This window comes from Mastigoproctus giganteus, chromosome 6 (genome assembly GCF_048544385.1).
Source record: "Mastigoproctus giganteus isolate SK-2022 chromosome 6, ASM4854438v1, whole genome shotgun sequence".
NCBI lineage: Eukaryota > Metazoa > Arthropoda > Arachnida > Uropygi > Thelyphonidae > Mastigoproctus > Mastigoproctus giganteus.
Genome location: NC_143580.1, coordinates 126,051,881 through 126,076,288, shown reverse-complemented (window position 1 = coordinate 126,076,288; position 24,408 = coordinate 126,051,881). Strand labels below are relative to the sequence as shown.

At 38.7% G+C, this 24,408-nt stretch overlaps 1 protein-coding gene across 2 annotated transcripts in view; it reads left to right on the top strand.

The window, feature by feature from the left end:
- The window catches only part of Dhc64C (dynein heavy chain, cytoplasmic), a 1,460,071-nt gene that overhangs the window by 1,256,127 nt on the left and 179,536 nt on the right, over positions 1–24,408 (top strand). For both annotated transcript variants that reach the window (XM_090376486.1, XM_090376487.1), the window contains exon 77: positions 22,985–23,221. In XM_090376486.1, the coding sequence (XP_090232612.1) occupies positions 22,985–23,221 (237 nt within the window). The remainder of the gene's footprint in view (positions 1–22,984; positions 23,222–24,408) is intronic.

Genomic DNA, 24,408 nt, shown 5'->3' with positions numbered 1-24,408 from the left:
TTCCTAACAGTGAGGTAATTTTCCTTGGTGATTTTAATGTTCACAACTCCAGCTGGCTTCCATTTTCTAGTCACACCGACCCAGCTCTTTGAGATGCTGAGGCTTTTGCAATTACTAATGACCTTGCACAGATTGTTCATTTACCTACAAGAATACCGGACAGTCCTAATCATACAGCCAACACAAATAACCCTTCTAAGTACATTGTCGAAGTGAGAGGTCCTTTAGGCACTTCAGATCACAACTTGGTGATTGTCTGTTCTCCAATGGAGCCTTTATCTCATGGCTATTCCCAACCTCATATTGTTTGGCATTATAAGAATGCAAAATGGGATGACCTGCGATATTCCTTTTCTTATTTTCCTTGGTCGGATTACTGTTTGAAAACTTCTGATGTCACCGTTTGCTCAGATTGTGTCAGTGAAATTATTCTGGCAGGAATGGAATCCTTTATCCCACACTCCACTTTAAAATTTCGTCCTTTAACTAAACCTTGGTTTTCCAAGGTTTAGATAAAGATACTTCTGTCGTAAACATATTGCATCCAGATCTTCAGTTAGACTGTCATTGTATTACATTTCAGCCAAGTACTCGTTTTCTTGGTATAATACTTGATAAAAAACTAAACTTTCGTGAACAAATAAAATATATTCATACCAGCTGTCTTAAGAAACTAAATATTCTCTGAGTAATATCCTCTGTCATGGGGTGCAGATCCTTACATGTTGCTACATTTATACCGCTCGTTAATTAGATCCCGTTTCATCTCCTGCGTATGCCTCAGCCAGGCCAAGTGTACTGAAATGGCTTGATCCCATTCATCATAATGCACTTCGAATTGCACTGGGGGCCTTTCATACATCTCCAATTTTAAGTCTATATACAGAAGTCCACGAACCGCCACTAGACCTTCGGCGACAAATTCTTCTCCTAAATTATGCCGCTAAAATCGCCAGCCTTCCATATCACCCTATATGGCAATATCTCTTCAGACCAAAATGGGAAAACCTCTATTGAACTAAATCATGTCTTAACAAACCATCTGGCATTAGGCTTCAAACTCTTAAACACTAGCTGGGGACTCTACATGAATAACATACTGCAGGATACTAGCATGGAAATTCAGCCATGGCAAATACCAACAATATATGTTGAGAGACATTTTCAGAAATGGGGGAAGAATAATCTTCCAGATATTAACATTTGGCAATTACAGCTGGCCCACTCCACTCAATTTAGAAGTTACATATAGCTATATACAGATGGATCCAAGACTGCCAATAAAGTTGGTACAGCCGGAGTCTTGCCGGATGCTATCATCGCCAATCAGCTCCCCTCAGAATGTAGTACTTATACCGCAGAGTTATATGGTATTCTATTAGCCCTGTAGAACATAAAAGAAGTCTCATATTCTCAATCCATCATATATACCGATGCGTTAAGTGCTGAAATATAAACAATGTAAATGCTCCAGCAATCATCCTCTGATACAGAAAATCTGGTCTCGGTTAATGGAAATTCATACATGTGGCCACTGCATAATTTGTTTTTGGATTCCTGGACACTCTGAAATCCCAGGGAATGAACAGGCAGATTTAGCTACTAAAAGTGCTTCAAATCCAATCTCGCCCACTTTCAGGACACCATATGTTGCTATAAATCCATTATACAACAGACCTCTAAAGAACAGTGGAAACATATATGGGAAAAAAAAACAAATAATAATTTTTTTGAAATAAAGAGAGAACCCAAACAGTGACAATCTAGTCTAAGAGGAAATAGAAAAGAAGACTGTACTAGCACGACTGCACATTGGTCATACATACCTCACTCACAGTTACCTATTAAGAAACACTCACTGTAAAGCATATCGATATAGAATGCCCACTATATCTAAGGGAATGAAAAACTGCTTTCTCTTCACATTTCCAAAATTTCAATCAATTAACACTACAGAATGTTCTAGGAGATTGTTAAGATATGGATGACGTTTTTGTTTTTCTAAAATTGATTGATAAATATAACCTTATCTTAACTTTTATATCAGAATCAAAACAAACAAGAAAAATATACTATCCCGAAATGTGTGTTATAGCCATTGTTGCCGATGCACTAGCAAACCCAACTACAACAACATTCTTTTGGGCTTTATAGGTCACAAGTAAGTGCACAATTCCTTTAAAGGCCCGTGGGCACTGAAATTTGCCAATCACCAAAAGCTTAATTTTATGCTGATCTGAAGCATTAGCACAAATAAAAACAGTTACTCTTTGCTTATTAAGCTTAAACCCTCTTGCATTTCGTTCTTGGTTTCCAGCCAAAGTTTTTGTGGGAAAACACTTCCAGTAAACTGCTGTTTCATCAGCATTATAAATTTGATTGGCTCTAAGGTCATAGAGTCAGATACAATTTTTTCAAATATTGCACTATATTCTGTTGCTGCTTGTTTATCAGCCGACTGTCTTTCTTCAGCAGTATCTAACTGTCTAATACCATGATGAGTCTTGAAATTCCTAAGTAATCCATCACTAAATGTGCACTCTGATTCAATATTCATTTGTTCCTTAAAAAACCTTGCTTTGGCAATAAGAATAGGCCAGAAATTGCCATAGCTTCTGATCTTTTAACAAAAATCATTTGTACAACACTTTATTGAGATTCTCTAATTTCAGCCGACGTAAACTTTTTCTCAGCAATTTTATTGTAAGGCCCAGACAAGGCTGTGAATTCTAGAATTTTATTCTTTGCCTTTTTCATATCGTAAATTGTAGACTTTCCAATGTTGTATGTTTCCATTAGAACAGCATTGCTCACACCACTTTCTAGTTTCTTAATTATTTCAAGTTTGTCACTCACTTTCAATGTGTTCTTCTTTGTCTTCACACCATGAAGTTTATCTGTTTTAGTCACCATTATTATGGGCTTTAAATACATATGCTATATATGTATATAATATCAGTGTAGATACACCATAGTTTACCCATAAATTTGAACTACTTATTAATGTAAAAGGCATCGTTTTAATTGTATCTCATATTGTGGGTGCCTTCACAACAAAATAGCTGCCATTGCACTACTTCAAATGGCGACCGTGAGCTCGCCTGTTGTTGCTGGGCATCTGTGGCACTCACACATGCGTGCATACACAGAAAAGTTCGCTAAATTTAAAAAGGTTTGTGAGTTTTTGAAAAGTCCGGATTCTCGGGTGGTCTGGATTTTTGGAATTTTATTGTATATTTTTACATTCCTCTCGTTAAGCAATCTACTTATTTTATAACCGCCCTTGCTACAAAAGTACTTGTACAGAGCAAGAAAGGAAAGCCACCTTTCTTTTTTCTCATAGTAGTAGTGGCATGTGATGCAAGAAAGCAAGTGTTATGAGCTTATGCAGCATCAGCCAAAAAAAAAAGTCACACCATTCCCTCCAAATGCCTGTCCAGTTCCTCCTTAAATTTATTTAACCTATCAACTTCTACAATGACAGATGGAAGTAACAGTTTGTTCCAGCAATTAACCACCTGCAATAACAGTTTGTTCCAGCAATTAACCACCTGCTGGCTAAAGCAAATTTCCGCACATCTGTTCTACATCTGTTTTTTCTTAATTTGAATTTATGCCCCCTTAGGTTCGTAATCTGAACAAGTGGAAGGATCCCATCAGAATTCAGCATGCTCAACCCATTCAAGGCCTATTTGTAGGAGGTTAGTTTTATTACTAACTTCCTACTACTTTTCACTTGGTCACACCAAGCACTGCTCCTGCCTCCCTGTGGCAGGGCCAGAAACCTTGGCAGAAAAGCTCATCTGCCAAGGAGCAAAGATGGAGCACAATGTTTATCCACCTTTAGAGCTGACAAGCTCTTGGCCTCAGACTAAAACTGATTATGACAGTTCACAACCCAAAAGGTTGAAAACAAATTCAACAACAAAAGAGTTTCCTTCCTTTCTAATTTTACATTCACTTTCAGAATACCTCTTAACAAATTATCTCCTTTCCTCATCCAGAAACACCTGAAGAGTATTTATATTGTAGGATCTCCTAAGACTATGAAGAGGCTGCAATGTCGAGACCTACGTTTAGAAACAATAAACCGTAGACATTCAGAGAAATTCTTACAACTTTCAAATTTTGCTGGGTTACCAATTAAAGTATCTCCTCATGCTACCCTAAAGGTACATCCAAAGGTGTGATTTCTAGCTGGGATCTGTTGAATGTAACAGAGGATGAAATAACTCAAGAGCTTCACGATCAAAATGTTATTGCATCAAAAAGAATCATGATTAAAAAAGACAATAACCCTACACCTACCAGGAATATTATCCTTAATTCCCCAAACTTACCATCAATGGTAAAAGCTGGCTATCTAGTTTGCTATGTTCGTCCATATATTCGCAATACTTTGAGATGCTACAAGTGCCAAAAGTATGGTAACTCTCAGAGAACATGAAGAGGACACCCAGTCTGTCTCAACTTGGGATTTTCCAATCAGTCTGAATGTTTGGTGACAGATAAAACTTGTCCCAACTGCAAAGTTTAACCATCCTGCATATTCTAAAACTTGTGAGAGATGGAAAACTGAGAAAAAAATTGTTAAATATAAGGTCGAGAACAAGGTAAGCTATCAAGAAACAAGGAAATAATTGCTCCTACTATGCCCAAACATACCTATGCAAATGTTGCACAAAAACAACAAATGGTGCCCACCCAAACTGATGTTGGGTGGGCACCATTTGTTGCTAACCCAACATCAGTCTCTGACTGGGCTCGAGCTGTCCTCTCTCAGCAACAGTCCACTATATCTAAGCACTCAGACCAGGCAAGTAACACTCCTCTTACAATACCACCGATATCATCTTCTCCTCCGGTGATTGCTGATACATCACATAATCGAAGTTCCAATTCTAGAAATATATGTGGAAGAAGTATGGACACTCGACGGCCTACATTTCCAAAAAAAGACAAACAGAAGACTGACCGCCATAAAACTGCCGTACTGAAAAAGCAGTGAGATACAGCTTCTTGTAATCATCTCAAGTAATGCCTTCCATTTTACAATGGAATTGCAGAGGACTTCTTAGAAATATTGACAATATTCATTACCGTATTCATCGCTAATCTTCAGTTGGTTTCTGCTTACAGGAAACCTATTTAAATTCTCAAATTTCCACTTCATAAAGAACTACTCTATATATCGAAAAGATTGCATTACATTGAATGCTGCCCATGGGGTGTAGCCATCTTGATCAACTCACAAATTCCAGCCAAACAAATTGTTATTCAAACAGAAATTGAAGCTGTTGCTGTACGTTTCATTACACAGATTGCAATAATGCTTGTTTCAATCTATCTTCCACCAAATCACACCTTCTCTTACAAAGATCTTGAAGACCTTCTAATACAGTTACCTTCCCCTGTCTGTCTATTGGGAGATTTCAATAGCCACCACCCCTTATGGGAATCTTCTAAATTAGATAGATATGGCCGACTAATTGAAACCCTTCTGGATAAGCAAAACCTTACCATCCTTAATACTGATGGATCTTCTTACATAAAATTTCCAACTGGACAAACTTCTACAATTGATCTCTCTATATCCTCCCCAATACTGTTTCCACTCATGGAATGGTCTGTTATGGATGTTCCCATAGGCAGTGACCATTTTCCAATTATTTGTAGTCTGCTCACTACACAACCACCTTTACCAAAACCTTGCAGGAAATTGAAATTCTCTCCAACCAACTGGGTCAAATTTCAGTCAGCAATTACACTGAATGAGGAAATTATGCGATTACAACCCATAGATGAAGTGAGAGAATATATCACATCCCAATTGTTCAGCTACTAAAAATTCAATTCCATTGACGAATCCTTCGGTCCAGCAGCATTTTAACTACTGGTGGAATGACGAATGCACGAAAACAAAGAAGGAAAAAAATAAAGCGTGGAATTTGTTTAGACAACCCCCAACCACAGCTAATCTCATTAACTATAAGAAACGAAGGGCAAAGCTCATTTCATACAAAGACAAGCCAAAAAAAGATTCCTGGACTCTGTTTGCATCCACTGTAAACAGAAACACTGATTCCAGATTAATGTGGAAGAAAATTAGGCAGCTTTCCGGAAACTTTCCGACCATCCCTTCCACAATTCTTTCATGGAATGAAAGAACTGTGGAAGGGATGTGGAATCAAGAACTCTCTGCTCCTCCAGATGTAGCAAATGCCTTGGGAAAAACTTTTGCCCAATTGGCATCAAGCTATTCACTGGAATTCCAGAAAATTAAGAACATCACTGAATTGCTACCTATCAACTTTCGCACCTCTCTAATCTTACCATATAATCAGCCTCTTCAGTATTTGGAACTTCTACAAGCCATTAAAACAACACACAACAGTGCAGTAGGCCCTATGGAATATATTGCAGCTGCTGCTGCTGTTATTTTATAATCGAATATTTCTGGAAAACATTTATCCTTTGATCTTATGATCAGGGCAGGGTCCACAATTCGCAATGCCTTTGTGAGAAATGAACGCCTTGTTATAGTCTCCATCGACATAGAGAAGGCATTTGATACTATCTGATGTCACGATATTCTTAGAGACCTGCATGCCCTTGGTCTACAAGGCAACCTGCCTATGTTCATTAGGAACTTTTTATGGAGTCATTCTTTTCGAGTACTATATTTTAACTCCCTTTCTATGACATTCTTGCAGGAAGAAGAGTTCCACAAGAGTCTATACTGAGCGCAACCCTTTTGCCCTTAAAATTGACTCTATTACAAAAGAACTTCCAAATACTGTTGAGGCTTACCTTTATGCTGACAATTGCCATTTTCAGAACATGAGATCTATTGAACTCAATTGCAGATATCCCTGAATAAAATACAAAAGTGGGTTGTGCTCAATGGCTATCATCTTTCACAACTGAAAACTGTCATTATACACTTTTGCAATCAACGTAAATTGCATACAGATCCCAAACCTTCACATGGCAGACTTTACCATTCCGATTGCCAACAACATCAGATTCTTGGGATTAGCCATTGACAACAAGTTAAACTTCCTTGAACATATTAAATTTGTACATAATGCCTGTCTCGAAAAGCTGAACATGCTAAGAGCTTTATCTGCCCTGTCTTGGGGAGTAGATCGTACCTCGTAGGTGCCTCTGTAGCCAGGTGGGAAGGAGCAGCAGTGTGTAGCACATGCTTCTTGATTAGACTGGGGTTCGAGCCCGTCACCACCAAATACGGAGGATGCGGAAAGGTCAGGGAATGACCACCGCATATCCCGGAGCAATATGGCCTTAATTGCTAATGCTCCTAAAAATCAAATAACAATAATAGATTGTACCTCGTTGCTTCGATTATATAGAGCATTGATTAAATCCCGTTTGGATTATGGTGCTGCAGTCTACGATTCTGCCTGAAAGGGTGTATTACCCTGGCACAGTGCATTATAGATTGCACTTGGAACCTTCAAGGCCTCTTCAACTCATAGTCTGTATTGAAACTTACAAGCCCCCTTTGCACCTCCACAGAAAAATGTTACTACTGAAGTATGCAGCCAAAATAAAAAGTTTGCATCCTATTCACCTATACCTCTTCGACCCATAACCACCTAATCTCTATAGAAATAAACCTAATAAAATAAGGCCTACAGCTTTTTGAAATATCACAGAGTTGAAAAGTTCCTTTTGACAGTAAAGTGTATTTAAGGTCATATGGCACCAGGGGTTTCCCCCATCTCCGTGTTGTTTACATTGTGATGGGAGTGCCAGTTTGCTAGAAATGCCAGAGATTTAAAAGTGTATGGATATTGTACATGTGTAGTGTACCATTGTTCATCTGGTCATTTAGCTGCTGGACCCGTACTGAGGCCCAACGTTGCCCCACTTTCGTCCCGTGGAGGCAGATCAGGTACACCAGTATTATAATTATTTACTCTGGCAGGTCCTGCCACCTAATTTCCTTAGATTTCAGTGGTTAGGACCTATTAAAAAAAAAAAAAAAAAATTGCACATATACATACATACAAAAATGCATATACATACACATCAATTGGTATAGGTTAGTTTGCGTGGTGAAGGCGCTAGAATGAGAAGCCGAGAGTTTTGGGTGAAATTTATTTTGATGGTTAAATTTGGATTGTGTGGGACTTCTTCACAGTAGTCAACAGGTAATGAATTACTTTATTATTATTTTATTTATTTATTTTTTCCCTCGCCTTTTACCATTATTATATGGGGGTCAGCGTTTTTTTTTTTTTTTTATTGTTTTGCCATGCAATTTTTACGGCCGGATGCCCTTCCTGACGCCAACCCTCACCCTTTATTTGGGCTGAGGATATGCGGTGGTCATTCCCTGACCTTCCACATTCTCCGTATTTGGCGGTCACAGGCTCGAACCCCGGTCTAATCAAGAAGCGTGTACTATGCACTACTGCTCCTGCCCACCTGGCTACGGAGGTGCTCCTATTATTATTATTAGCTATATGGTGCAAGGAAGCCTGAGGCTTGTGCTGCACCAGCCAAAAAAAAAAAAATTCCTGAGCCACCCTGAGAGAGAGAGAGAGAGAGAGAGAGAGAGAGAGAGATAAGAATGATGATATCCAGCTCTGGACCCTGGGTTTCATCAACCTTGGACTCTCCCCCTCCTCAGCTGAACTTTGATACTTATTTTCTTCAATGGGATAACAATGTTCAACTGACTCTCAATGTGAAACAACTCCATGCAAGTCATGTTTAGAGCTATGTTGATTTCTTGCCAATATATACCGATGGGTCCAAATCTCACTCAGCCGTTGGAGCAGCAGCAGTGTTTCCCTCTGCTATCATTTCAGCTTACCTTCCACCTGGGTATAGCAACTTTTCTGCAGGACCACCTGGATTAAAACTAGCTTTAGAAAATCCGAATCTCTACCCATCTCCAAAATATTTAATTATATTATTTTAAATTATATTATATTAAAATATTAAGAGTGTAATTGACTCTCTCAGGTCAATTAAAGCAGTGCAAAATCCTTCCTATACGAATCGCCCTATTTTAAATCAAATCAGGTGGTTGCTCTTGAAAATTGAACAGCGTCAACAATTAGTGAACTTTTGTTGGATTCCAGCATATTCAGTGATAAAGGGGAACGAAATGGCAGATATATCTGCAAAAAATCCATCATCATTAGATTTTACCTCTGTCCATAGTCGAGCCTCGGACTATAATGTTATCTTAACAGCAGCCTTGCACAGTGGAAAGAACTATGGAACACCCAGACTAATAATAAAACTTTTCCAATTGAAACAGGACCCAAAATTTTGGCACTTGAGCATCCAGACAACAAGAAGGGAAGAAGTGGTACTTGCACAGGCAAGAATAGGGCATACTCATCTGACCCATCTCCGTCTACTCACCAGTGATGATCCTCCTCAGTGTCGACACTGCTCAACACAACTAACAGTCAAACATATTCTTATTGACTGTCTTCATGATCAACAGGACAGAACATTAATCCTGCTTTTTTAAAAAATCTTCAACAACTGAGATCACTAGAGCATATTATTGGTGATCAGGCAAATATTAATGAACTTTTCAGCTTTCTGGAAAAAAAATTGGAATATATAATCGATTCTGAATAGTTTTATAAAATGAAATTGAAACAGCTTCATTTCTGAATTATTTCCTAATGCATCCCTATGGACAAGTGCACTATAGACAGCGTAGCTTATGCACCATTAAGCACCCATAACTCACACACACACGCACACACACACACACACACACACACACACACACACACACACACACACACACACACGCACACACACACCATATTCTTCTCTCTTTTGGTGATTCCTATTTTTCTCTCTCTCTCTCTCAGGGTACTCAAATTTTTTTGGCTGGTGCAGCATAAGTCTTGTGCTTCCTTGCACCATATAGCTATTAATAATAATAGATCATCCAGTAGTGCTGCAGGCCCAGATGGTATTCATTATATTATGCTGAAGCATTTACCTGAAAAGGACTTGCTTACTTTGTTGATCTTCTACAATCGGATTTTCTATGAAAATGCTTGTCCTTCTTCCTGGCTTTTATTATTGCCATACTAAAACCAGGAAAACATTCTACTCCCTGGTTCAAAATTATAGGCCCATATATCTAACAAGCTGCTTGGGTAAAATATTTGAAAGTATGGTGCATTCAAGGTATGGTGCACTTACATCTTTGAGTCACAGAATCTCCTGCCAGATCAGTAGTATGGCTTTCAAAAAAATAGATCAACCCTAGACATGCTCATCAAAGCCGAATCTCATATCTATAATGCCTTTGTCAGGAAACATCTAGTCATGGTCAACTTAGATCTTGAAAAGGCATTTGACACTACCTGGCATCATGGTATTCTTATGGATCTATACCATATGGGATTTAATGGACATTTGCCTGAAATAATTAATTTCCTGCAATTGCTCACTTTTCAGGTCTGGTATAAAAGCATACTCTCTACTTCTCACCTTCCAGAAGAAGAATTTGATACGTAGTTCCACACTTTTTGCTGTTAGAGTTAGCAGCATGACACATGATATCTCAAAAATTGTCTATTTATATGTATGCAGACGATCTTGCCATTTCCTGTCAGTCTCAAAGTATCAATACCATTGAACGCCAACTCAAACTTGATATTACCAAAATTAAATTGTTGACTTTAAGGAATGGTTATCAACTATCAGAAAAGAAATGCACTGCCACCCACTTTTGCAAGCATTAGACTCTCCATCCTGATCCTGAATTACAAATCAACAATAACCCCAGGGGCTCACATCTGGTGAGTATGGCCTTGGCACACCCAGGGTCCTGAGCTAGATATCATCATTCTTCTTTTTCTTGGTGATTCCCTTCTCTCTCTCTCTCTCTCTCTCTCTCTCTCTCTCTCTCTCTCTCTCTCTCTCTCTCTCTCTCTCTCTCGGAATAATTCAGGAAAAAATTTTTTTTTGGCTAGTGCAGCATAAGCTTCAGGCTTGCTTGCACCATATGGCTAATAATATGCCAATCTCACTTGCCACTAATGTCAGATTTCTTGGTCTGATATTAGACAGCAAGCTTAATTCTCAAGTTAACATCACTCATTTAAGAAATGTCTGTCTAAAGCATATGAACATACTTGTCAGTCTCTTCCATGTCTTGGGGAGCTGATCGATATACTTTACAGAACTTTACAACATCTAAATATCATCCAGCACAGTGCTCTGAGGACTGCGTTGGGCACTTTCAGACTTCTCCAATCCAAAGTCTTTATATAAAAGTGCATGATCCTCCATTACATTTTTCTAGGAAAACATTACTGCTCCTATACACTGCTAAAATCCAGTCTTCTATCGCACCCCAGTTGGGAGTATCTTTATAACACTTGATGGGATTTGTTCTATGAGAGCAAACCAAATGAAAATATACCTGCTTCATTCAGGATTAAAGAGCTTGTTCAGAATTGGAATATTGATTTAAGTGATATTTTTCAGGACACAACTGCTCCTGTTCCACCTTGGACATACGTTTCTACCTCTTACGATGTACATTTACTTCAGTGGGGGTAAAATATGTCGTACCACTTGCAATATCAGGTAGTTGCACTCAGCTCGTGCTACTCTGAATTCCCATGCCTGTAAAATCTATACTGACAGATCGAAAACTGCGCGTACGGTAGGTGCTGCTGCTGCAGTTTTTCCTTCATTTACTGCTACAGTCTCACTACCTGCAACATCTTCACTGCTGAATCAAGTTAGCACTTGGTAAAATTATCTATCTCACCTGCCATAATTTACACAGACTCTCTCAGTGCTTTGTCTGCCATAAGGAAGAAATTTCTCATCTTCCCATCCTATCTTGAAATACATTCATTCCCAGTTAATCTTGTACGGCTTATCCAATCAGTCAATCAGTTTTTTCTAGATCCCTGGTCATTCTGGCATTCCAGGAAATGAAAGTGCTGGCATTCACAAAGGGGGATCGAAGGGTGACACGAGTAATTACAGACCAGTTAGTTTAACTTCTGTTCCGGGTAAAATAATGGAGTCACTGGTTAAAGATGCATTGCAGGATCATCTAGACAAGACTGCAGCAATAATTCAGACACATCATGGGTTTGTTAAGGGAAAGTCTCTTGTCTGACAAATTTGATAGGATATTATGATGTGGTTACAAAGGAACTGGATGCAAAAAAATAATTTTGATATCATCTATTTGGATTTCAGGAAAGCTTTTGACACTGTTGCGCATGAAAGACTATTGTACAAATTGGAGCAGAATGGTATTAAGGGTAAGTTGCTACAATGGATAAAAGGATGGTTAAGTGGGAGAAGACAGAGTGTGGTAATCAATGGGTGCTGCTCTTCGTGGACTAATGTTATTAGTGCAGTCCCACAGGGTTCGGTGTTGGGTCCATTGTTGTTTTGTATATTTATCAGTGATATTGATGAAGGTATATCAGGCTTAATGTCGAAGTTTGCAGATGATACAGAGTTGTTAATGACAGTAATGGCAGTGTGCTACTGCAACAGGATCCAGGTAATTTGGGTAGATGGGCTAAGAAGTGGCAACTGAAGTTTAACCTTGACAAATGCAAAGTACTGCATATGGGTAGAAGTAGCCCCAGAGAAACGTACCAGCTGTGTGGTACTACACTTAAGGTGGTAGAAAATGAAAAAGACCTGGGAGTAAATGTGCAGGCAGATATGAAGTTTTCTGAGCAATGCAGACAGGCTGCCAGGGCAGGTCATGGGGTTTTGTCAATGATGTATAGGAATTTTGCTAGCAGGGAAAAGGAGGTGATTATCCCTCTGTATAAGGCAATGGTCAGGCCACGCCTTGAGTACTCCGTACAGGTCTGGAGGCCTCATTTTAGGAAGGATGTAGATTTACTTGAGCGTGTACAGAGAAGGGCAACAAGATTGGTGAGGGGAATGAAGGGATCCTCTTACCAAGAGAGGCGTAAGTTCTGCAAATTGCAGTGGCTGGAGACTAGGCACCTGCGCGGTGATCTGATTGAGGTATATAAGGCCTTGAATGGGTTGAGCACGCTGAATTCTGATGGGATCCTTCCACTTGTTCAGATTACGAACCTAAGGAGGCATAAATTGAAATTAAGAAAAGACAGATGTAGAATAGGTGTGCAGAAATTTGCCTTTAGCCAGCGGGTGTTTAATTGCCGGAACAAACTTCCATCTGTCGTTGTGGAAGTTGATAGGTTGAATAAATTTAAGGAAGAACTGGACAGGCATTTGGAGGGAATGGTGCTATTTTTTTTTTTTTTTTTTTTTTTGTTTTTTGGCTGAAGCTGCATAAGCTCATACACATGCTTTCTTGCATCACATGCTACTACTACTACTACATTGCCACTAAACATCCTCAACTCACTCTTTCACAACATCCTCAGGTTCCTTACAGCAACTATAAGCCTATAATTCGCAAAGCATGCTACGACAACTTGTCCCGGATCTGGAAAAGTAACACCAACAATAAACTTTACCAGATAAAACAAGATCCAAAGCTGTGGCTCTCTAGCTTCTGTCAAAACAGAAGAGAGGAAGTGGTATTGGCAAGACTCAGAATTCGACACACTCATCATACACATCTCTTCCTACTATTGGGAGAAAACCCACCTCAGTGTTCATCCTGTCTGATGCAACTTATGGTCCTTCATTTTCTGGTTGATTGTCCCTTACATTCAAACATCCTGTCAAACACTTCAATCTTTCTCCACGTTGAACATCTCTCGTGACTTATCTAACTTCTTAGGAAATGAAGCAAACATAACTTTTGATGTACCTAAAATATATTGACTGATGCAGGAGCATATAATTTAACATCTATAGCTATCTGTTAATAAACAATGAACAGACACAATTTGGGCTCAGTAGCCCTTGTTTCGTTAAACCCTATACCAACAACAACAGCATTCAAGGAAATAATCATACAAGGTACTAAACATTTCATACCAACTAAAAAATGCTGTTTAAGCCTTAGACCTGCATGGATGTCAGATGAGCTAGTAAGACTCTTAGCAGAGAAAAAAAATGCATGGGATGCTATTAATTATCAGGTTACACAGCAGCCTATGATAGATATAAATTAGGCTGTAATCAAGTCACAAAGGAGGTTAGGCAAGGCAGGGCAGATTACAAGAAGTCTCTGGCTAACACTGCCAAGACTAATTTGCTTCTACTTAAAGTAGAAGGAACGAGTTGAATCACGGTCTACTTGATGAAGATGGTTCAATTGTTAATGATCATTCTCATATTGCTGACAAACTGAATAAGTATTTTGCATCTACATTCACACATAAGGAATTCTTTAAAAGTGGATGCCAGAAGTTTATCAAACTCGAACAGGGAGCTAAATAATTTTTTAATAACTGATAGGAAAGTGGAAGAGAAATTATTGAAGTTAAACATAAGAAAGTCACTCAAAGTAGCTGGAATCTATCAGGTTATATTAAGCGAGATAGCAAAACAGGTAAGTAAACCCTTAGCCATAATTTTGAAAGCATTTCTAGATTCCGGGGAAGTCCTCATGGGCTGGAGCTGTACGAATATATCCCCAGTTTGGGGGGGAGGGGAATCAATGGGTGAAATGAGTAATTACAGACCTATTAGTTTAACTTTTGTTCCTGGAAAAATAATGGAGGCTGATTAAAGAATTAATGCAGGACCTTCTAAACAGGAGTCCATTTGTACTTCAGTCACGGAATGGGTTTGCTAAGGGGAAATTTTGTCTGACCAATTTTATTGGATACCATAATGCAAAAAATAATTTTTCTGTACTTATATATTTTTATTTCAGGAAAGCTTTCAGTACTGTTACACATAAAAGCCTGCTGTACAAATTAGTGTGGCATTGATGGCAAATTATTGATATGGATAAAGGGAGTGGGAGAAGACAGTGGTTTTCAATGGATAGTGCTCTTCATGGACTGTTATTAATGGAGTCACTTGAGGTTCAATGCTGGGTCTGTTGTTATTGTTTTCTGTAATTATTAATGATGTTAATGAAAATATATCAGGCTTAATGTCTAAGCTTGCAGATGATACAAAGGTTTGCAAAGTTGTTAATGAGAGTAATGACAGTGGCTGCTGCAACAAGGTCTAGAAAAATTAGGCAGATTTGCTGACAAATGGCAATTGAAGTTTAACATTGACAAATTCAGAGTACTGCTGGGTAGCAGTACTTCCAGAGTAATGTACCAACTGGGTAGTATATTACTACCCTCAGGATAAATGAAAAAGGGTTCAGGGGTAGGGGGTAATTCTGTTGTCTGATATGAAGTTCTCCGAGCAATGCAGACAGGCTGTCAGAAAAACTCATAGGGTTTTGTCAATGATATGCAGGAACATTTCTAGCAGAGATAAGGAGTGATTATATTATCCCATGTATAAGGCAGTGTTCAGGCCACGTCTTGAGTATTACACACAGGTCAAGATGTCTCATTTTAGGAAGAATGGAGACTTGCTGAAATGGTTTACTGAGTACAGGGAAGCAAATTGTAACATTTGGATACGAGCCACCTGTGAGGTGATCTATTGAGTCGTTTAAGTCATTGAATGGATCGAGCAAGCTGACTGCTGATAGGATTTGTCCTCTAACTCAGACTATACACATGAGGGAGCATAAATTCAAATTAAAGAAGGATGATTACAGAATGGATGGGTGGAAGTTTGCCTTTAGCCAGCAAGTGGTTGCTTGCTGCTACATACTTCCATCTATTGTTGTGGAAATGGATAGCTTGAATAAATTCAAGGAAAAACTAGACAAACTGTTGGGGGGGTGGGGTGGAAATTGATTTTTTTGTTGTTTTTTTTTTTTTTAGTCTGATGCTGTGTAAGTTTGCTTTCTTATATAATTTGCTGATACTAATAACATTTCATCACTTTTTCTTATCTACTTCTAGGATAAACCCCTGGTGCAAGTTAGCAGATATGCAGAGTGCCTAACTAAATAGTTCCTGCACATTCTGCATTGGAGATTGGCACATTCTGCCTTGGAGATTGCCTCTGTGTTGCCTGATGCACAGGAGTGAGCTCTGCCATTGAGCTGGACAGCTGAGAGCTTGATGGGCCCTCGTATGGGACCAGCACATTCTGCCTTGGAGATTGCCTCTGTGTTGCCTGATGCACAGGAGTGAGCTCTGCCGTTGAGCTGGACAGCTGAGAGCTTGATGGGCCCTCGTATTAATTTCTTCGAGGACATTTACCCTACACCTCAAGCTCACATAGACTCCCATTAGAACACTGAGTTGGCATCTAATTTCTTGACGTTCTAGGCATCTGGCACAGACATCCTCCTTGGCTAGATCATGGCCTGTTTTAGAAAGTTCAGCAAACATTTCACATTTTGCACATTTTTTGAGACTATGATGCATTGGAGAATCCCCCCTCCTCGATCCAGCTCTAGTCTGGGTCATGATTTCCATTTAAATACAGTTTAACAATGAAATTTAATAAGATTAATAAATATTTTTGATTAATTGATAATACTCTACTAAGCCAACAGATTCCTAATACAGTGCTTTGTATTACGTTATCTAGTTTTATGTTATACCTTACGCTATCAATTCGAGATATGTACGTTGTGCTATTTCTTATCAATTACAATATGGCAGCTAGTTCAACAATATTTGTGCCAACACCGGGAGTCGTAACTTCCAAAAGTCCCTAGTTAAATTCAAAATAAGAAACTAATGAACGCTACTCAACCTATTTAATTTCTTTGTAAAACACAATGTAGTATGTTAATTAACGAAGAATGCAGTAAAACTATCAAAAATACTTATCCCTTTACAGCAGCCAAAATCCACCGACTGTTCTCTTCCATGACAGAGCTCCCGCGATTACTCATTCATTCCTGCTGAGGGCAGATGACTGTCGTGTGTGCGCGTGAGAGAGCGAGAGCGAGCGAGCAAGCAATGTGACACCTTTTTAATCATATGACCTACTTTAGCATTAGTATTAGTAGAGGCATATGATGCAAGAAAGCAAGCTTATTCAGCATCAGCCAAAAAAAAAAAAAAAACCCACTCCCATTTCACCCCTCCGTTCGTTCGAAATACCTGTCCAGTTGAGCTTTAAATTTGTTTAGGCTATCAACTTCAACAACAAGTGATGGAAGTCGGTTCCACCAACCAACCACCCGCTGGCCAAAGGCAAATTTCCGCACATCTATCCGACATCCGTCCTTCCTCAATTTGTATTTATGCCCTCTGAGGTGATTATTCTGAGCAAGATGAAGAATCCCATTGGCATTGAGCATGCTCAAACCATTCAAAGCCTTATACACCTCTATCAGATCACCTCGCCGGTGCCTAGTCTCCAGACTCTGCAATTTGCAAAACTTAAGCCTTTCTTCGTAAGAGCAACCCTTTGTTCCATTTACTAATCTTGTTGCCCTTCTCTGTACCCGTTCCAGCAGCTCTACATCCTTCTTGAAATGAGGCCTCCAGACCTGTATACAGTACTCAAGATGTGGCCTAACCATTGCCTTATACAAGGGAATAATCACCTCCTTATCCCTGCTAGAAAAATTCCTGTATATCATTGACAAGACACCATGAGCTACTCTTGCAGCTCGTCTGCACTGCTCAGAGAACTTCATATCTGCCTGCACAATTACCCCCAGGTCCTTTTCATTCTCCACCACTGTCAGTGTAGTACCGCAGAGTTGATACGTTGCTCTGGGGTTACTGTTTCCCATATGTAGTACTTTACATTTGTCAATGTTAAACTTCATTTGCCACCTCTCAGCCCATCTGTTCAACCTTTCCAGATCCTGTTGCAGCAGCATAGCGTCAGTAGTGTCCTTAACGACCCTGCCAACCTTTGTATCATCTGCAAACTTGGACATTAAACTTGATATCCCATCATCAATATCATTCATAAACACCGAAAACAACAACGGACCCAACACTGAACCTTGAGGAACTCCACTAATAACATTAGTCCACGTTGAGCAGTGTCCATTGATTACCACTCTCTGTCTTCTGCCACTCAACCATCCCCTTATCCATAGCAGCAATTTGCCTCCAATGCCACACTGCTCCAATTTGTGCAGCAGTCTTCCATGTGCAACAGTATCGAAAGCCTTTCTAAGATCCAAATATATAATATCAAAGTTATTCCCTGCATCCAGTTCTTTTGTGACTACATCATAGTATCCAATCAAATTGGTCAGGCAAGACCTGCCCTTAACAAAACTATGCTGCGTCTGAGCTATAACGGAATTCTTGTCTAGATGATCCTGCAGTGCTTCTTTAACCAGTGCCTCCATTAATTTACCTGGAACAGAAGTTAAACTAACAGGTCTATAATTACTTGTGTCAGCCTTTGATCCTCCTTTGTGAATTGGGGTTACATTTGCACATCTCCAGTCTATGGGTACCTCCCCTGAGTCCAAAGAAGCTCTCATAATTATGGCTAAGGGTTTGCATACTTCCTTTGCTGCCTCCTTTAATATAACTGGATAGATCCCATCCACCCCAGGTGCCTTTTTTATGTTTATCCTCAACAATCTCTCCTCCACTTTCCTCTCAGTTATTACAAAATCATCCAGCTCATTGCCAATGTTTACTTTACCTACATCATTCTCCTTCCTGAATAACTCCTCATGCGTGAATTTCGATGCAAAATACTCGTTTAGATTGTTAGCCACCTGAGCAGGATCCTCAACTGTTGAACCATCAATATCCAGTAGACCAATCTGATTCATCCCTTTCCTTCTCAAGTTCAAGTATGTAAAGAACTCTTTTCTGTTTTTCTTTGCATCCTTTGCCAAGGATTTTTCGTAGTCTGCCTTTGCCTGCCTAATCTCCTTTGTGACTTGGTTACAGACCAACTTATATCTATCATAGGCTTCCATGTCACCCATTAATTTGTATGTATCCCATGCATTTTTCTTCTCTGCCACATGTCTCATTAGTTCATCTGACAACCATTTAGGCCTAAACCTTGAACAATATTTCTTAGTTGGTATGTAAAGCCTGGTAGCCTCCAAGATTAGTTCCTTGAAGGCTTCCCATTTTGAGTTTGCTGTTGGTAACATCATCAGTTGGTCCCACTGTACAGAATTTAAATACTGTCTCAGACCATCATAGTCTCCTTTACGAAAACAAAAACCCTTCCCTTTACCTCTGATGGTAGTTACCTCCTTGAGTAAATCCCACTTCAACACACTGTGATCACTGCCACCTAGTGGTTCATTTATCTGCAGGTTCTTAATGCATGAAGAATCACTACTGATAATCAGATCAAGTGTATTGCTCCTTCTTGTTGCCTCACGAACATGCTGATGTAGAAAACAATCATCCAATAAATCCACAAAAGCCTTGCTAGTGTGCGAGTGACCAACCCACAAATTCCAGTCAATATCTGGGAAATTAAAATCCCCCTTATAAGACTCTCTGATTTACTGGCCCACTCTATTTCCCTGTACAATATCTTATTATACTCATCAGAGTCATTAGGCCTATAGCACACTCCTACTCTCAATTTTGATTTCCCTATGCTTATGTCACACCAAACTGACTCGACACTGCCCTGTCCATCGATGTCGACTGGCTTCACTTCCTTGGACTTTAGGTGTTTCTTAATTAATAGCATAACCCCTCCTCCCCTCCTGTCCTGTCTATCCTTTCTATACACATTGTATTCCCCAAATTCCAGTTCCGCATCCCTTATATCTGTGTGACACCACGTCTCTGATATCCCAACAATATCTGCCTTTGATGTTTTGAGCAATACCTCAAATTCATCAAATTTATTTACTAAACTCCTAGCATTGGTGTACACGCAGGTATACATGCACCTGTTTCTATTCTTAGCTACCCTAACACAACCCATGTGTTTACTTGTACCGCAATGACTAACAGCAGTCTCTGAAATATCCTGCATCTTGTTTTTCAGACTTCTGCTCATTTCAATAGAAGCAGTGCAAGAATCACTTCCACCTCTGCCAGTGGCTACTGTTAATCTATTAGTCCTTGTATCCCCCCCCCAACTAGCACTTTTCGGACCCACCTAACACTGCCTCGACAGCATCAGCAAAAATTCTTGCACCCTTTCTATTTAAGTGTATCCCATCCCTGTAGAAGCAATCTCTCCTGTTAACAAGTACAGTCCAGGCTGAAAAAAATTCTACCCCTTGAGCCTTGCACAATCCCTCCAGGGCCGAATTGATCGACAAGGCTCTCATCATATACTCCCTCCTATCGTGTCTGGGCAGAATTGCAGACACTTTCAAGTTCAACCCTAATTCACGGCTTTTTTTCAACAGTGACCTGTACTTGCTAAGTAATTCCGCCGGTCTCCTACTTTTAATATCATTGGTGCCAACGTGTACAACTATATCACCTTTTGTGCCCTTAAAAGATGATATCCGCTCTACAACGTCATCAACCTTTGCCCCTGGCAGACATACCCTGGTCCTATTCCTCCTATCCTTTTTACAAAGCATGTTCCCCGTTTCCCTGACAGTAGAGTCACCAACAACTACTAGTTCCTGTGGGACCAGCGCATTCTGCCTAGGGGGCTGCTTCTGTGTTGCCTGATGACCAAGTGCAAGCTCTGGCGTTGATGTGGGCAGCTGAGAGCTTGATGGGCCCCTCAATTTATTTCCTTCGAGGGCATCCACCCTGTCCTTCAAGCTCTCATAAAGGCCCATAACAACGCTGAGTTGTCGCCTGATTTCCTTGCACTCCTTACATCGTGCACACACAAAGACATCCCCCTTGGCAGTATCATGTCCCGTACCCGACTGCTCCGCAAACATCAAGCAAACAGTGCATTTTAATAGACTGTGATTCAGAGGGCAACTGCCCCCCTCAGTTCTCTTCTGAATGTCCACTTTATAGGTATGAATGTTGTTTATATTTTACTAATTTTAGCCATCTGTTTGAGCCTTATACTCGCAGTCAGATTTTATCAACCATTTTTGGTTATTTAAAATAATTATATTTTAAATAACTAAATTAAACTTATTATTTAAAATTTACTGTTATATAATTTTTTTACATATTTTTATTTCTAATCATCTTGACATATAACCTAATTTCTTAGATTACAATATTAACCATTTTCATTTATGTGACCTGGTTTTGGAACATTATATCCTAGTCGCTGATGTGGTAATAAAACCTAAAACAATAACAACAGCTGCCCTTTCTCATTGTTATCAAATTTCCACTGATGTCTCAAACTGATATTGCTGTTGGTGAAGCAGCAGTATTGTATAACTTGTATACTGCTCTCTCCCTTCCATTAGAATGTAGCATTTGTACTCCCAAACAATATTCCATTCAAATAGCTTAGAACATATAAAGAACTTGTCTATTTCACAGACCATAATATATACCAAATTTCTGCATGTGGTATTTTTCCTGAAAAAGAATTCACAGTACTCCCTATAATGAAACAGATACAATTCCACTTAGAGAATTCTATATCAAAAAATCAAACAGTCATGTCCTGGTAGATTCTATAATATTCTGGCATCCCAGGTTAATGAACCAGTAGAAAAAGCTGCCAAACATCCAAATTCATCAACATGGCCCAACTCTCAATACCATACACTGATTATAAAATTATGATACAAAGAACTTGCAAAGATAGACAGCTTCAAATATGAGCAGTACAAACCAGTAGTAAGCTTTTTCAGTTCAAGCACACACCACGATCAAACGTATTTCAGAAGAAATTGGGAGGAACAAATAATTTTAGCAAAGGCACATATTGACCATACACATTTAACTCATTCATGTCTGTTAATGGAAGAGAATCCTCCGTGCATACATTGTAACATGCAACTGACCGTAAAACATTCTTGTTCATTGCAATTACTGCCACCATATTCAGGCCAAAACTCTGCAATCTCACGTTTTCTTTATTTTTTTATATTTCCTCTCTTTTTGTTTCTTTTCTTTACTTAAATTTGAATAATATCTTTTTAATTCAAGACAAAAAATGATTTAAATCATATCTCCTACAAGAAAAATTTCAATAATTTAAAAATAATCAGAAAGTCAGAAGAAAGCTTTAATATATGATAGTTTTTTCTCCTCTCTTTGATAAAAAAAAAAATTTAATCCCAGGGGCTCACCATCTGGTGAGTATTGGCTTGGCATAACCAGGGTTCTCAGCTGGATATCATCGTTCTTCTCTTTCTTGGTGATTCCCTTTTACTTCTCTCTCAGGGTAACTTTTTTTTTTTTTTTTTTTTTTTTTTTTTGGTTGGTGCAGCAAAAGCTTCAGGCTTCCTTGCACCACATGGCTAATAATAATCTGTCTACAGAAGCCCTTAACACTAAAACATTTAATAGAAAATGATGCAAAGCTGATGGAGTTTTTTGATTATTTAAAACAGATTCAGTTAAACCACAAATTCTGTGTTGATGTAGCTTGCTATATTAAATGTCTTGCCTAGCAGGTATTCTACAGCCCTCTTGCTGATAAACAACCACATCAACAACAAAATCGACAAGTGCATGTTTTTTATGAGATGTTTATTGTATGTGATATTCGCCTGAAGAAATATAGCACATCTGGTTGAACCATGTGCATAATTCTCAAACACACTAACACACTTTGATTATGGGGTGGCAGAATTTGTGTCATGCCCCTAACCCCCCACTCCAATTCTATATTTCTTTATTTCATTTTAAATCAGTGGTTGGCAGGCAATGTAAGTATATTGCCCATTGATTTGTGAATTTTGTGAAATGATAAGTATATCATTTTTCAAAATTCATGAACCATGGAAAAATAGTTACTTTTTAACCAAGCAACGTTGTTTTTAAAAAATATATATTCTGGTTTTTTTTGTCTTAAACGTAGATTAAAATATGTTGTTCATCATTATATATAATATAACATCTTTATTAATGTTTTTTATGAATTAGCAAATACATTTAAATTGTTACTGATTTAAAATTTTGTAAATTGCAGTTTAACTTTCTTTCAGACATTTATTCACTGGGTAGAATCAAACAATCCTGAACTAAATATTCCTGTATTATGGGAAGATGATAAGCCTCTTTCACCAGTGGGATTAGTTATGCATCAGCTTCTTGTGATCCAAGCCTTTCGACCTGATCGTATTATTGCAATGGCTCAACAAGTTGTGTCAACTGTGTTAGGAAAAACATTTACGCATGCAGCTGAAATGGAGCTTGATTTGGGTACAATAGTAGAAAATGAGGTATGCAGATTTTAAATTTTATATTGCATTGTATATCACAACAGCAAATAAAATAAAAGAAAATTAACTTGGTTTTAACAAATATGCTTATTTGTTTTAAAGAATTTTTACTTCCTTAATAGTACATTTTCTTTTGACATATAATTTTGACCAAATACTAGATAATAGTTGTTTCACTTAAAAGAAACTTTTAATATTGATAAGAATATTGTAACCACTGACTTGAATATTAAACAATTTATTTTTAAAATAAAATATAGTCATTAAAATAACTATAAAAGAAAATGAGGGAAAAAAAAGAGATAAAGAGGGTGGAAAAATGCATGGTATAGCAATTAAAAGCGATAAGAATATAATATACACAAAAAGAAATAGGAGCGCTTTTTCAACTTGGACTGAAGGAACGGCAACAGCCTTTTTTTTACTCCAGAAGATACACTGGATATACAAAACTAAACACATTGAGCAGATGGGAAAAAAAAGTGAAGAAGGCTAACGTAATTTAACCTTCAACCAATCATTCATCAGACTCTGGATGCAGTACACGACTACCTGCCATCTCTCATCACTATGTAAAATAACAGCCTCCATAATAGGATGTATGTGGCCCCAGAATTACAATTAATACTGGAACCCGCAACAGCTATATGGAGGACCTCTAACCATGAGAGGTGGTGTGCATTATGAGCCACATCCAATATTTCGGTGTTCCTCTGGAAGTTAAGATTACAATGCTGTTCAACCAAATCATGCTGTCCACTGCAGAGCTGCTAAAATCAGCTCTGTGCATAGCTCCCTCGTGCTCAGAAACCTGATCACAGAGCTTGCACTCAGATTCATCAATTGAACATGCCCCACAATCCAGGCAAGCAATACAGTATACCACCAATGAACAATGCAAGGGTCGATTTTATCCTAGGCATAACCAATTCCAATCTTCTACCAGGCTCACTCATAGCCTTAGTTACTAATGCACCAATAAAATCCAAACCAAATATTCTACCAGGAAGTTGAACACAGCCAAAATGGAAACACCATAAAATCCTGGCAAGACAAGTGGAGACTCCCGGATAGTGGGGGATGTACGCAATGGCAACACAGGAGAACTTGTATATTACAGCATGAGCATTGTTCCACCGAGCTTGGATGCACACTGACAGCATTACTAACAGAAAGGCTGGGTTGTC